Genomic DNA, 12443 nt, shown 5'->3' on the forward strand with positions numbered 1-12443 from the left:
GACCACAGTGTACCCATCTTTTGATAGCTACTTCCATACTTCCAGGAATATATATTTAATGCCCTTGTGGGTCCCACCTGGGCTGGCCAGTGTTATTATTTATGATAATACTTTTTGATAAAATCACATTTTAATTTAAACGTTGACATTTTATTATTTTTTTTTTTACTATAAGTGTGTTATTGTTCAAACTATTTATTATGTTTAAAGTGGCTGACATTAATAAGTATTCATTATAATACGAATTAATCTGCCACGTTTTTGAACTATGCATAGCCTTAGCTGCTTAATAAGGCCTCTGTGTATTTCAATACCAGTCATTTTAGTGGTACTTGGAGAGATTTTCTTTTCTGAGGTGGTACTTGGTGGAAAAAGTTTGAGAAACACTGCTTTAGTTAACAACATCTTTACAAGTATTATTACTAAAAAGACTAGAGTTCGGAGACAGAAAAGTGTCTTGATCGTTGTCATCATGTTCGATTGCTCTCCCCTGTCTAGATGGACAACATGGCCACGATGCGATGAGTAATCTCTGTCTGGGTCGTTTGTTTCGGAAAAGCTAAACATAACTCTACAAAACATCGAAACACTCAAAAGCAATGGGTTTGACGCAGAGCAGTGGTGATGGGCCCGAGGGGGGAACAGAAGGATATCATGTCCATGGGGTAAATCACTTCTATTTTGCTGACTTTGACATCGAACAGCTTTGCATGTTAGCTTTGGGTTGATGAAGTTCTCATGTCCGCATAGGCATATTATATGTTTTGCTTTTTTCATGGCGTACTGAAATGTTTCGACAAATAAGCAACTGTGCCAGATTTTGCCACTAAAACCTGAAAAATAAAGAAAAATAGTTGCTGAAAATGTCAGGAAAATTGTAGTTTATGTTTGACAGTTTTTCTGTAGCATTGAATTGTCTTGTGATTTCCTGAGCACTAAAGCATAGTCCTCAACGTCTATAAAGTGATTGTATTGTTTCTTTGCGTTTTGGAGTGACGTGGTCTGTAGGGTAATCCTGCAGCTCGTGGATTTAGGAATATTTAAGCGCAGCCGCCACGTCATTGAAGAGTAAACCCGCAGGGAGACAGCGAGACATTGCGTAATATTTACATAAACACCTTCTCAGTCTCTCATAGATTTATCACTTCAGAATACACACTACTGTATTCCATGGATGCTATTATAGTTCCCAGTATGTGCAATATAGTACATCTTCAGTGAATAGGGATTTAAATGTGTTTCAAACAATAGATCTGTATGGGATTTGTGCTCTGTAGTGATTTGCTCCAATTGCTTTACAGGTTCAGGAAGACTCACCTGCAGAAAGAGCTGGTTTGGAGCCCTTTTTTGATTTCATCATATCTATTGGCCATAACCGCCTTGTAAGTTTGTTGGATTGGGCAGTTTTTGTTTCGCACAAAGGTTTATTTTAATCCCTAGACCTCAGCTAGTGTCTGAGACCTCAGTGAAGCTATAATTGTTGATTATACATAATAGATGATTATGTTCACATAGAGAATAACAACAAAACTAATGAGTTTTTTATTATTGTACTATAAATATATATATATTTTTGTTGTTTGTGTGAAGAACTTATGTAACTTAAAAGATGCAAAACGTTAGAATCTCCTGACAACCTTTCTGCTGTTTTAAGACACATTAAACAAGTTCTAATGCAATGTTTAAGATAATGGAAAGTGAAATATTCAGTAATGTCAACAAATTAAGCAAAGAAAGATAATAATTCAAATTATAATCTCACATAGCTAGATTTATATAGTTTAAGCCAGGGGTGTCCAAACTCGGTCCTGGAGGGCCGGTGTCCTGCACAGTTTAGCTCCAACTTCCTTCAACACACTAGCCTGAAAGTTTAGTATACCTAGAAAGAGCTTGATTAGCTGGTTCAGGTGTGTTTAACTGGGGTGGAACTAAAATACGCAGGAAACCGGCCCTCCAGGACCGTGTTTGGCTGCCCCTGTTCTAAGCTTTACTTTTAATCAAACTTTAAGAAGAGTGTATTTGTAATCACCTCACTTGTCTGTGTGTTGAGTTATTAAATGGTTTCTTCAAAACATCTACATTGCTATAATCATATACTTTCTTAACTGTTATTGTCTCACAGCGGTCATTTTGTGTTCTGCATACACTGTCCTTTTAATAATGCAATTTATTTATTTGGTTCTTATTAGTCAGTGAAACTGAACAGATATAATCACTGAAATGTACAAGAATGTTCTGGAATATTGAAATATGGCCAATGGCTACTCTTCTAATTCTTTTAATATGTCTACTGTAAATGTGGTCAAAAGTGTTTTCTTGGATTGTAACGTTTCAAATATGGCGTCTGAACAGAATCAGGAGAATGATATGCTCAAGGACCTCCTCAAAGCTAATGTGGAGAAACCAGTCAAGATGGAAGTTTACAGTACAAAGACGATGAGGATGCGGGAGCTAGAGGTGGTTCCCAGCAACATGTGGGGTGGACAAGGACTTCTGGGAGCCAGTGTTCGTTTCTGTAGCTTTCAAGGCGCTAATGAAAATGTCTGGCATGTTCTTGTAAGTGATTTTTAAATTAAAAGAATTTAAAACATTTTTTGGAAACAGGCTCATTTTACAAGTCATCTAGAGGTAAACAGTTGAGTTTTACCGTTTTTGAATCCATTCAACCCATCTGCAGGTCTGGCAGTAGCACATTTAGCTTATCTTAGTTTAGCTTAGAATCAATCATTGATTCAAAGAACAACCATGGCTGCAGTTGGTGCATTGCTATTAGGCAATGCTGTTACCCATTGACCCTGCTTGGAGGGGTGGGGGAGTGCTATTTTCAGGCACTACATAATTTCATTGCGCCTGCTGCAGCCATGGTACTGCAGCAAAGTTTCCTGGTTATTACGCCAGAAGGAGAGTTAATTCAGACTTATGCTAAACTAAGCCAAAATGCTCCCACCAGATCCAGAGATCAGTTGAATGGATTCAAATATGGTAAAACTTAACTGTTTAACAGTAAGGGAATTGTAAAAATGTAATAAGGCATTTTTTTCTTTTAACAAGTGATCTCTGGATTTTTTGAATTTTATCTTGGCAAATGTGTTTTCTCTCTTTATAAAATTAGTTTGCTCTCTTTGGTTTTAGGATGTGGAGTCAAATTCGCCAGCAGCATTGGCCGGACTCCAGGAACATTCAGATTTCATTGTTGGAGCTGACCAGGTTCTGCAAGATGTAAGATGTGAATAATCATTAGGAATTTGCTGTCGCTATTTCTGGAACAAAGTCTGTGTATGCGCTATGCAGGTTTATTGTTATGAAACATTGATTTGTCATTTCCCAACAGTCTGAGGATTTCTTCTCCCTAATTGAAGCCCATGAGGGGAAACCATTGAAGCTGCTGATTTACAATACGGAGACAGATAAATGCAGGGAGGTCATTGTTACACCAAATGGTGCCTGGGGGGGAGAAGGAAGGTATTGACACTGTTACTAATGATATAAAACTGTAATGATTGTTATGTTTTACATCAGTGCCTTTTCTGGAGCTGTTGTTCATTTCATTGTAATGTTTTTGCGTTTATAGTCTTGGCTGTGGTATTGGATATGGCTACCTGCACCGAATCCCAGCACAACCCGAAGGCCCAAAATCTGAAAAGGTCAGTTCAAGAGAGTCACCTGTGGCAGGGACACCAGAGCAAGAATATCCAACAAATGGATTCTCAGAGGTATTTTTTTCACATGTGGTGTTCACAATATTACATTACACTAGATTTTACATTAGAGTTTATTCAGAAATTTTCTGTTGTTTACTTGCCTGCACATACTTTCAAACCTCACAATAAGATATTTGATATAAAATTTTTATTGTTCATTTATTAAAAATGGAAAGGGTCCAGGTTTCGACAGTGCCATGTTTCACAATGAAATTAATTAGAGCTACGTTGAAAAAGCATTTGAGAAATCGATTCTACAATTTCAAAATGCGCCGCATTCTAAGCCTTGTTTTTACAAACAGATGGTGCTGAATGCTTTACAATCAGCCATACTCCACTTGCATCCAGTTTTTCTTTCACTAATACCACCTGTACCAAAAAAATAATCATTAATAAAATTAGGAAAGATTTAGGTGATTTTATGTTTACATAAAATCTTGTGATCTAGAGAATTTATTTAGATCACCAGCTATGACAATTGTACGTCATGATTTTGCCAAGTACGATGTGATCCTGTCATTATCTATGTTGACATCTATGTTGATCCTGGAACATCATTTTTGTTCCGAAATGTAATCCATACCCATTCCCTACCCCTAAACCCAACCATAATTGTAAATCATTCCCAAAATCAGAGGGAAATAATAGTTAGATAACAATCATGTAGAATTGTATAAACCTAAGCGTAAACCTGAACTTAACATAAATGGTAAACAAATCCCTTATTTCTGATTGGCTGATTGGAATGTTGTTCCACGATCAACATAGATGTTAATTCAGGAACATGTCCTACTTGGTGAAATTAGGTTGGCGTTGACAGTTTAATAAATGTATTATAAGCGATATACCAAAAATTTGTTTACTTTTTTTTTTATACCTAGAAGAAAGAAATACAGAATGGTTTAGAAAAGACCTGGGCATTTTACAGCCCCTGGGCCAAATGCGGCCCGCTGGACTTCTTTGCTCGGCCCATGTGAAGTATTTATTTAATTGAAATTTAACCACAAACAGGGCCTTGTAATGCGCAGGTCTGAAATTGCGATTCGACAAGAGAAAACTTCCACATATAGTGTCTTTTTTGTGCTCAGTTTTGTTATTTCAAATGGAGATGCGTGGTTTCAGGGTGAAAATAGGAAGGGATGCACATACGCTCACGTTTTCTATGCGCAGCGAGTTAAAAAAAAACTTTTCGTAGTGTCGTGAGCGAACCATGAGTCATGTGACAAGAACCAGCCAGGTAGTTTCACACGTTGTATAGAATTACACAGTAATAAAGGTAGACTGATTACCTCAGATTAATAATTGAACCAATCCAGATACAGATTCTCTCAGTCATGATCATTACATCAAATATTCATCTTATATTCAACCTGATTTTAGTGCACTTGTTCAGCCCAAGACAGGCTAGAATTCACTCACTGAACATAAAAAAATGAATGAATGAATAAATAATTAAATAAAAATTAACTAAGGTAAAGCAATCAAACAAACAACCCTGTGGCATTTATATAAGATTGATATTGTGATGCTGGTTTTGAAAATACTTAACTGTTTGTGTAAAACTGATCCTTTTTTAAACTCTAGAGTTTGTTTGAGTCTAATGTGGCCCCTTTTATTAATTAATTGCCCATGCCTGGTTTAGAATGATATAAGGATGAACTAAACGCATACACAGTTTTATTTTTTGGTGAAATGCTTAAATGTTTTATGTATGTGCATAAATTTATTAAATAACACATTCAGATTTGAAAAAGATACTGACATGGAAAAATACTTAGAGATTAAATTGCAATATATGCGGTAAAATTATAATATAACCTAAAATGACTATCTTCAGGTGTCGCTGATGGCGTCTGGTCAGTCATTGAGTGGCATGGATCTTGAAACCCCACTGCCTCCTCCCATTCAGAGAGTCATGGATCCTGGTAAGGCCTCGATATAACTCTTCTGTAGAACAAGAATTATGACAAGACACAGTAATGCATCAAAGCAATGGTTTCTCCAGGCTTCTCGGATCACTCAGAAGTGGCCTTGATGAATTCGGAAGTTTCAGACATTGCAGATCGACTGGACCTCTCCACTTCCTCCATCGACATGACAAACACATCTCTGGCTGTCAAAGAAGATGCAGACGTATCAGGTGTCGGTGAGGCCACTTTGCTTACTTTAGGTTATATTTACACTTGTGTGATTTTAAAATGAGAAGGATCCTTGATCATACTGGCAGTTTTTCCCCTACGAGACCTTAAATTCAGGTCAGAAGCTGAAAATAACTATAAAGTTATATTACATATTTGTAGCCTGCACACAACTATTAAATAACATTATACAAATTATAATGGCATTCATTATAAACAACTAGCCAAATGAAGTTAAACTTAATCAAGCAACACGCTTTCGCAACAAATGCAATTGTTTTGTAGTAGTTTAGCAATCAAATATTACATTGCAACCATTTTTATGGAAGCAGTGCATTTCAATTCACACATTCCAGTTTCCACATCTTCATTTGGCAGTACAGATTGTAGTTGATTGTTAGACTGCAGTTTTCAATCTCAAGTTAACAATGCTGTAATATATTGTGTACATGAGAGATGCTCCAGAGTGATCATATATTTTGTCATTATAAAGTCAAAACCGCTTAAATTTTCCATCGTTTTCAGTCTTGCAAAAAAGCCTAAAACATAATTAGAAATTGTAATAGGTTTAATATATTTTTTAATTTTTTGTATATAGTCACAATAAAGTAGCATACAGCGTTTTTTCTCTCGGTTTTTTTTTTTTTTGCAGTACAAAAAAGAAACATGAGAGGGGCTTATAAAAAATACAAAGATACACAATGATAAGACGAGTTAATCAGGAAGTGGATGTGGGCAGCAATGTCTTCATTTTGAAATTTGTTGTGGTGAATGCTGAATGCAATCCTAAAAGTCCAAATAGGGGTCTGCAGCATTTCCAAAAGTCTTTGTTTTTGAGGATCAAATTCTAGTGTAAATGTAGCTTTAGTATCTGTGTATCATTTGTTCTTTTCATATTCCACTTACTCAGTAAAGCAATGAAAACGTTGCATGCAGCATTAAAATAAACGTTGTTCCATTTATAACATGCTAACAAAAAAAACTAAATCCCATTATTACAAGAAAATACCTTTTATAATTGAAGAAAAATAATAGCCTATAGTAGGCTAGTCTGTGTGTGGCAGCATTGCGTCACCGTGAATAAGTCAGCCTTTTTGTTATACGATTTATAAAATGAAAACCTACTCTTTTAAAACTTTGCTTATCCATTTTTTTACAATGAAAAAGAAAAACGCCTCGTATTTCAATATTTGTTTTTTGTTTTCCTTTTTCGTTTTTCATTATTTGTTTCTAAAATGAAAATCCAATGACCAAAATATAGATGGACCCCTACCCTGATTGGATCTGGGACCTAAAACACTAATTTAAATGTAGTGCAAATTCAGAAAATACATTCAGTGCAATACATTGTTTAAAAAAGAAATAATTACTTATTTTTTGAAATGTCATGCTCAGATTGACAACAGTAAATTGGATGCTCAAATTGCTAATGGGAAAAAGCACAGATCTGATTTTGATGTTTAGCTTTCCAACTTGACATGATCCAGAAGTTTGTAAGAGTGCAGTTGTGAGTGTGCAGTGTTTATACAACAGTACTTTGATTTGGTTCAAGAGCTATTTGAAAGTGACAAGATTCATGCAGTGGTAAAGTGCTTTAAAGGTGCAGTATATAAGTTTAACACCCAGTGGTTGAACTGGGTAATGTACTCCTGGATAAAAACAAACACAAGCGCAGGTTGCCAGATTGGGGATAAGAGCAAGTGATTTAAAGCCTTTCTGAATGAATGAATGAAATATGCGGTTTTCCACCAAGGCAGCCTGGTGTGCTGAAGTACAATTGGCTAAACTGGCATTGGGCAGGTAAAAAAAATTCCCAAACAAAATGAGCATTTCGGCATTTTGGGGGGGATGGGGGGTTGATGTCAAGGACGAAAATGAAGTTTTAATAAAGCTTGTCACATATTTTGACCTATATCAGATGGTCATGGTATCAACAGACTTTAAGGTATGCTCCAGCATCAGTTATTTTGGCCTTTGGGTAAACTGAATATGAAAAGATGAAATGACACACAGATTGATTAGGTGAACAGAATTCAATTTGTGAGCTCAAGTCATGGTCATGAAATGTGCTCTGATTTGTCTCTTATTGCAGAGGAGCTTCAAGACAGTGATTTCCATAGTGGTGATCCTGAGGAGCAAATTACAGAGGAATATTCTGCAGTGGATTTCAGCTCCTCCATTACACCACCTTCAAATGCTTCTCCTCCTCTTTCTCTGTCACACTCTCTTCTCCCAAATCCTCCTCTCGAGAATAGCGTGCCGACAGACGTGGCATCTTTGATGAATTCTTCAATCCCGCCTCTCGACTCTTCCATACCTGCACTAGACATCTCTTCCCTGCTCATTGACCCCGCCGCTCTTCATTTGGAGTCGTCTGCTCTGCCTGAAGAACATTTCCCCTCAGAAACTGATGGTGTCAGTCAGGGTTTTTCAGAGAAGCCTCAATCATTTGAGGGCCAAGAGGAGCCTGTTTCCTCTGATCTGACCTCATTTGATTCTCATAATGCTGATGTTGAAGCTGAAGCTGCTCTCCAGTAGTGTCAATACCAGGTACAGTCTTGTATCTTGTTTACGAGGTTGCTCAACAATCATCGAGTGTGTGTTTTCTAATGGCTTTGTTACTGTTAGAATCTTGAGAGTGTGTTTTTTTAATGGTTGTGTGCAATTTATTTTATTTAGTGTTTTTTGTGCTGATAGGCTTTATTATAGGCTGTTGGAATGTAAGTAGGCCACTGGTTCCTTTTAGATACACGATCTTAATTTAGTTTTATGTTACTAAGTTGAAACCTGATTAACTCTGCTAAGATTCCTTAGACTTGTTTAAGTCCCACGGTAAGTTGAAAGTAGCACACTAATCCTTTATTTAATTGACAGTTTGTTTTAAATATTTTAGTATTTATTCAGCTACTTCACGAGCACTCATGGATAGCTGCATTCAATTGAACAACTGTAGATTGTGTAGAGTTAAAGGCAGAATATATACAAAGGATCATTGGAACACTGTGACGCAATAGACTTATTTTGTCTAGACAAAACATTACAATATTTTGTTGCTATTTAATCGTTAAGAAGTTTTGCAACATATTGGGTTTTTATTGATTTTGTTTGGGTGTTTGTAAAGCAAAGCACAGTTTTTAAAATACTGGATGTGGGTTTTGTGTTTTAATCAAATTCTTACTTGTTACTTTGAATTTTTTTCCCGCTGAGTACACAGCCTTTCTAATAAAAAAAAAAATTGATAACATATATATACAGTTGAAGTCAGAATTATTAGCCCCTCTGACGTATTAGCGGCCGTTTATTTTTTCCTCAAATTTCTGTTTAATGGAGGGAATATTGTTTCAGCACATTTCTAAGCATAATAGTTTTAGAAACCTATTTCTAATAACTGATTTTTTTTTATCTTTGTCATGATGACAGTAAATAATATTTTACTTAATATTTTTTAAGACACTTCTGTATCGTTTAAAGTGCCATTTAAAAGCTTAACTAGGTTAATAAGGTGAACTAAACAGGTTAGGGTAATTAGGCACGTTATTGTATAACGATGGTTTGTTGTGTAGACTATCAAAAAAATAGCTTAAAAGGGCTAATAATTTTGTCCCAAAATTGTTTTTAAAAAAATTTAAAACTGCTTTTATTCTAGCCGAAATAAAACAAATAAGACTTTCTCCAGAAGAACAAATATTATCTGACATACTGTGAACATGTCCTTGCTCTGTTAAACATCATTTGGGAAATATTAAAAAAAGAGAAAAAAATCAAAAGGGGGCTAATAATTCTGACTTCAACTATATATATATATATATTTTTTTTTTAGGTGCACAATAAAGATTCGGCCTAATCCAATGCAGGTGCTTTTTGTTTTCTTATGTTATAAGTAGGCTTGCACGATTAATCGAAAGCGATTGTGTGTGCATTTTGTCAGTTAAGCTGATTCTGTAATCAGTAGGAATGTGCTTTTAAATGGAGCAGCATTTACTACACAGAGTCTTAGTTTACTGACAAGCTATGCAAAATCACGTGCATAATCACAGACAATTTAATTGTGTATTTCTAAAATCTGCAGTGTGACCGCTGCTTTCGTTATTTCTAAGTGATCTATGGGTGTGTGTTGCTTCTACACCTGAAAGTATATTAATATACTACATTTAATAACAGTATAATAAATAATTTCATAGTTTTGAGATTATTAGTCGTTGAATTAATGAAGGCAGTTAAATCAGCTCTGTTTGATATCTTGAGTCTCTTCTGTTGCGCCGTATTTACAGTTTGTGCATGAGAGTGCCCTGTTAGGATTTACTACTGATCACAGAGCCATGCTTTCCTGACCTGATGTGCATGATAGTTGCAGCTTATGCTAAATTGCGATATCAGTTTCAAATCGATTTGATCACATAGCTTTAGTTAATGAGTGACAACATTTTTGTACTCATTTAAAACAATATTTTAAACCCCTTACACAAGTGTGTGAATACAAGTGTCTATTGGTTTTGCTGTCAGTGTTTTTTCAATTGCTGTTCTTGTTTTATTCCCCTTATATGTTGTTTGTGAAACAGTAGCACAGTTTAGTTTGATACCTTGTGGACAGACCAAGTTCTAACAATCATGACATTCTAATCAATCATAAAACTAAACAAGGATGAAAGTTTGTATGTGTTGGGTTTATGGTTTATAAGGCTGTGAGTTTGACTATACATGTATCCATAAAAATAATCGATGTACACTTTGGGCTTTAGTTTTTGGGCCTGTCCAAATACCCACATTTGCTTTTTTGGCCGCTTGAAAGTGTGCACATATCTAAAATCCCACTTCAGAGCAGTTTTCAACGCTAAGTGTATCTCCTCATGCATTATGTTCTGGAAACAAATGATAATAATAGACTTTTTGTCAAGATCTTGCTATAATTTGGTAGGTTCATACTGCAGAAATGTTTACTCTATCATTTAAAGAAGAACACCACAACTATTAAATTGTTTTGTTTGTTATATGAAATATACAGATTTTGTTAGTCTAATAATAAAACAGTTAAATATCACAAAATATAATACAATGTAAATTCAGATTTACAGTTAATATACTTTAAAATCGTACAAAATAATACATATTACTCTTTATTATCCTCCAGCAAAATCCTCTGAGTAAAATTTACTCAGTTCAGAGAGTATTTGGTCCCTCTTTATAATAAGGCACACAGGTTAGTAATAAGTAAAGCTGCTGTTTGTTGAGTTGCTTATTGATCGAGTTGATCTTCTGCTGAGATTTTGAGAGATTCAATTTATTATATTTAAGGGTGTGACTGAAGTCAGCAGTACATAAAGTTTTGTGTTTCTCTTCTGTGTTTCTGCTTAATAACAGCAGGTGTTCATCATCAGTCCTTAATCATCACCTAATATTTTCATTGTCTCATTAACTTGATTAACATTAACTCAATTTAGAGAGGGACCAAATACTATTGAAACTGAGTCAATTTCACTTAGAGGATTTTGCTGTTCACCCACTTTATGAACACATAATTTAAATACACGAAAAATATCATTCAAGTAGACATGTGTTTAAGTGACCAAGACTGTAAGTGTGGGTTTGTGGACAGGCCCTTTCTCAGGTGTGTAATTTAGGCTGGAGAGAGTAATGCTATATTCATGCTTAAATGTTAGTTGACAATAGTGTTAAAGCAACACTAGAAAAAGTTGTCAAAGTTATATATTTTGCCACTTTTAACTTTTTTTGACATGTATTCGGTTGTTAATTGTTTTGGATGTTTATTTGTGATTAGTCATTTATTGATCTATGCAAATATGGGTATTGTGTTGAAAATTCAGTGGTGTTAAGATGAAGTGCAACTATCACTGCCACATTTAAGAATAGTGTCATATCTTTACACTTCTCTGTGTCTTGTTGATGGGAAGGTCTGAATAATACAATACCTCTTTGATCGGATGTTCTTAATCATGAAGAGTTTCAGCTATGAATAAAGACTTTATATGTGTCCATTCCTGAAGAAAACATCTCTTTGGGGTATATCATTAATGGTACGTTGTTATGGTTATGAGGAAAAACTATTTGACTTTTTTAAAGACAAATGTACAGAATATCTGTTCTTCCTGATATGTATATTTTTGTATTGTAATGCTACCAATGCTTGACAAGAAGGTTAAACACAAAAATGGTTTAATTTTACTGCACAAATTGTATTCTTTTGGTTTGTGGGGAAATAACAAAGTGAAAACACTGGAATCGTACACGGCAATAAAAGATCCAAACAATTAATTGTCGTTAGTGGTGATCTTTTATACTTTGGTGTTGTTAATTATTGAAGGTAATTACTGAAGAGAATTTTCCTTCTCCCAAAATTAAACATTCTGTCATTTTTTTTGCTTGTTATTATGACAAGCCTTTTAAAAGTTTACCACTTGTACTTATTTATAGACAATAGTGTCTTCATTATTATGGACTAGTACTTTTTTCAGCTAGTCAGTGGATGTTATACTAACACTGATTTATTAGACAGATTTATGAGATCTTTTGTATTAATCATTTTTATTTGACTTGTCAGCTGCTTTTTACAACTAGTCAAAATGGTCACCATATTAAATCTTAAAAT

At 35.0% G+C, this 12443-nt stretch overlaps 1 protein-coding gene across 2 annotated transcripts; it reads left to right on the forward strand.

Annotated features, from left to right (window-relative positions):
* The first annotated feature begins 476 nt into the window (after window positions 1-476).
* On the forward strand, window positions 477-9506 carry gorasp1a (golgi reassembly stacking protein 1a). Of its 2 annotated transcripts, none has more exon segments than NM_001007411.1 (9): window positions 477-665; window positions 1302-1382; window positions 2353-2556; window positions 3133-3219; window positions 3332-3462; window positions 3572-3644; window positions 5539-5626; window positions 5707-5847; window positions 7932-9184. In NM_001007411.1, coding segments are annotated over 9 exon segments (1317 nt in total). In that variant the 5' UTR covers window positions 477-599; the 3' UTR covers window positions 8378-9184.
* Window positions 9507-12443: the final 2937 nt, after the last annotated feature.

Source organism: Danio rerio, chromosome 2, assembly GCF_052040795.2.
Source record: "Danio rerio strain M-AB ecotype USA chromosome 2, GRCz13ab, whole genome shotgun sequence".
In the NCBI taxonomy this organism is placed as follows: domain Eukaryota; kingdom Metazoa; phylum Chordata; class Actinopteri; order Cypriniformes; family Danionidae; genus Danio; species Danio rerio.

Bases quoted from the DNA above. Each gene is read 5' to 3' on its own strand.
- gorasp1a (XM_087239301.1), top strand. From the start codon at position 600: ATGGGTTTGACGCAGAGCAGTGGTGATGGGCCCGAGGGGGGAACAGAA. The intron at 1,383-2,352 runs GTAAGTTTGTTG...GCGTCTGAACAG, and splicing joins CTATTGGCCATAACCGCCTT to AATCAGGAGAATGATATGCT. The intron at 5,627-5,706 runs GTAAGGCCTCGA...TGGTTTCTCCAG, and splicing joins TCAGAGAGTCATGGATCCTG to GCTTCTCGGATCACTCAGAA.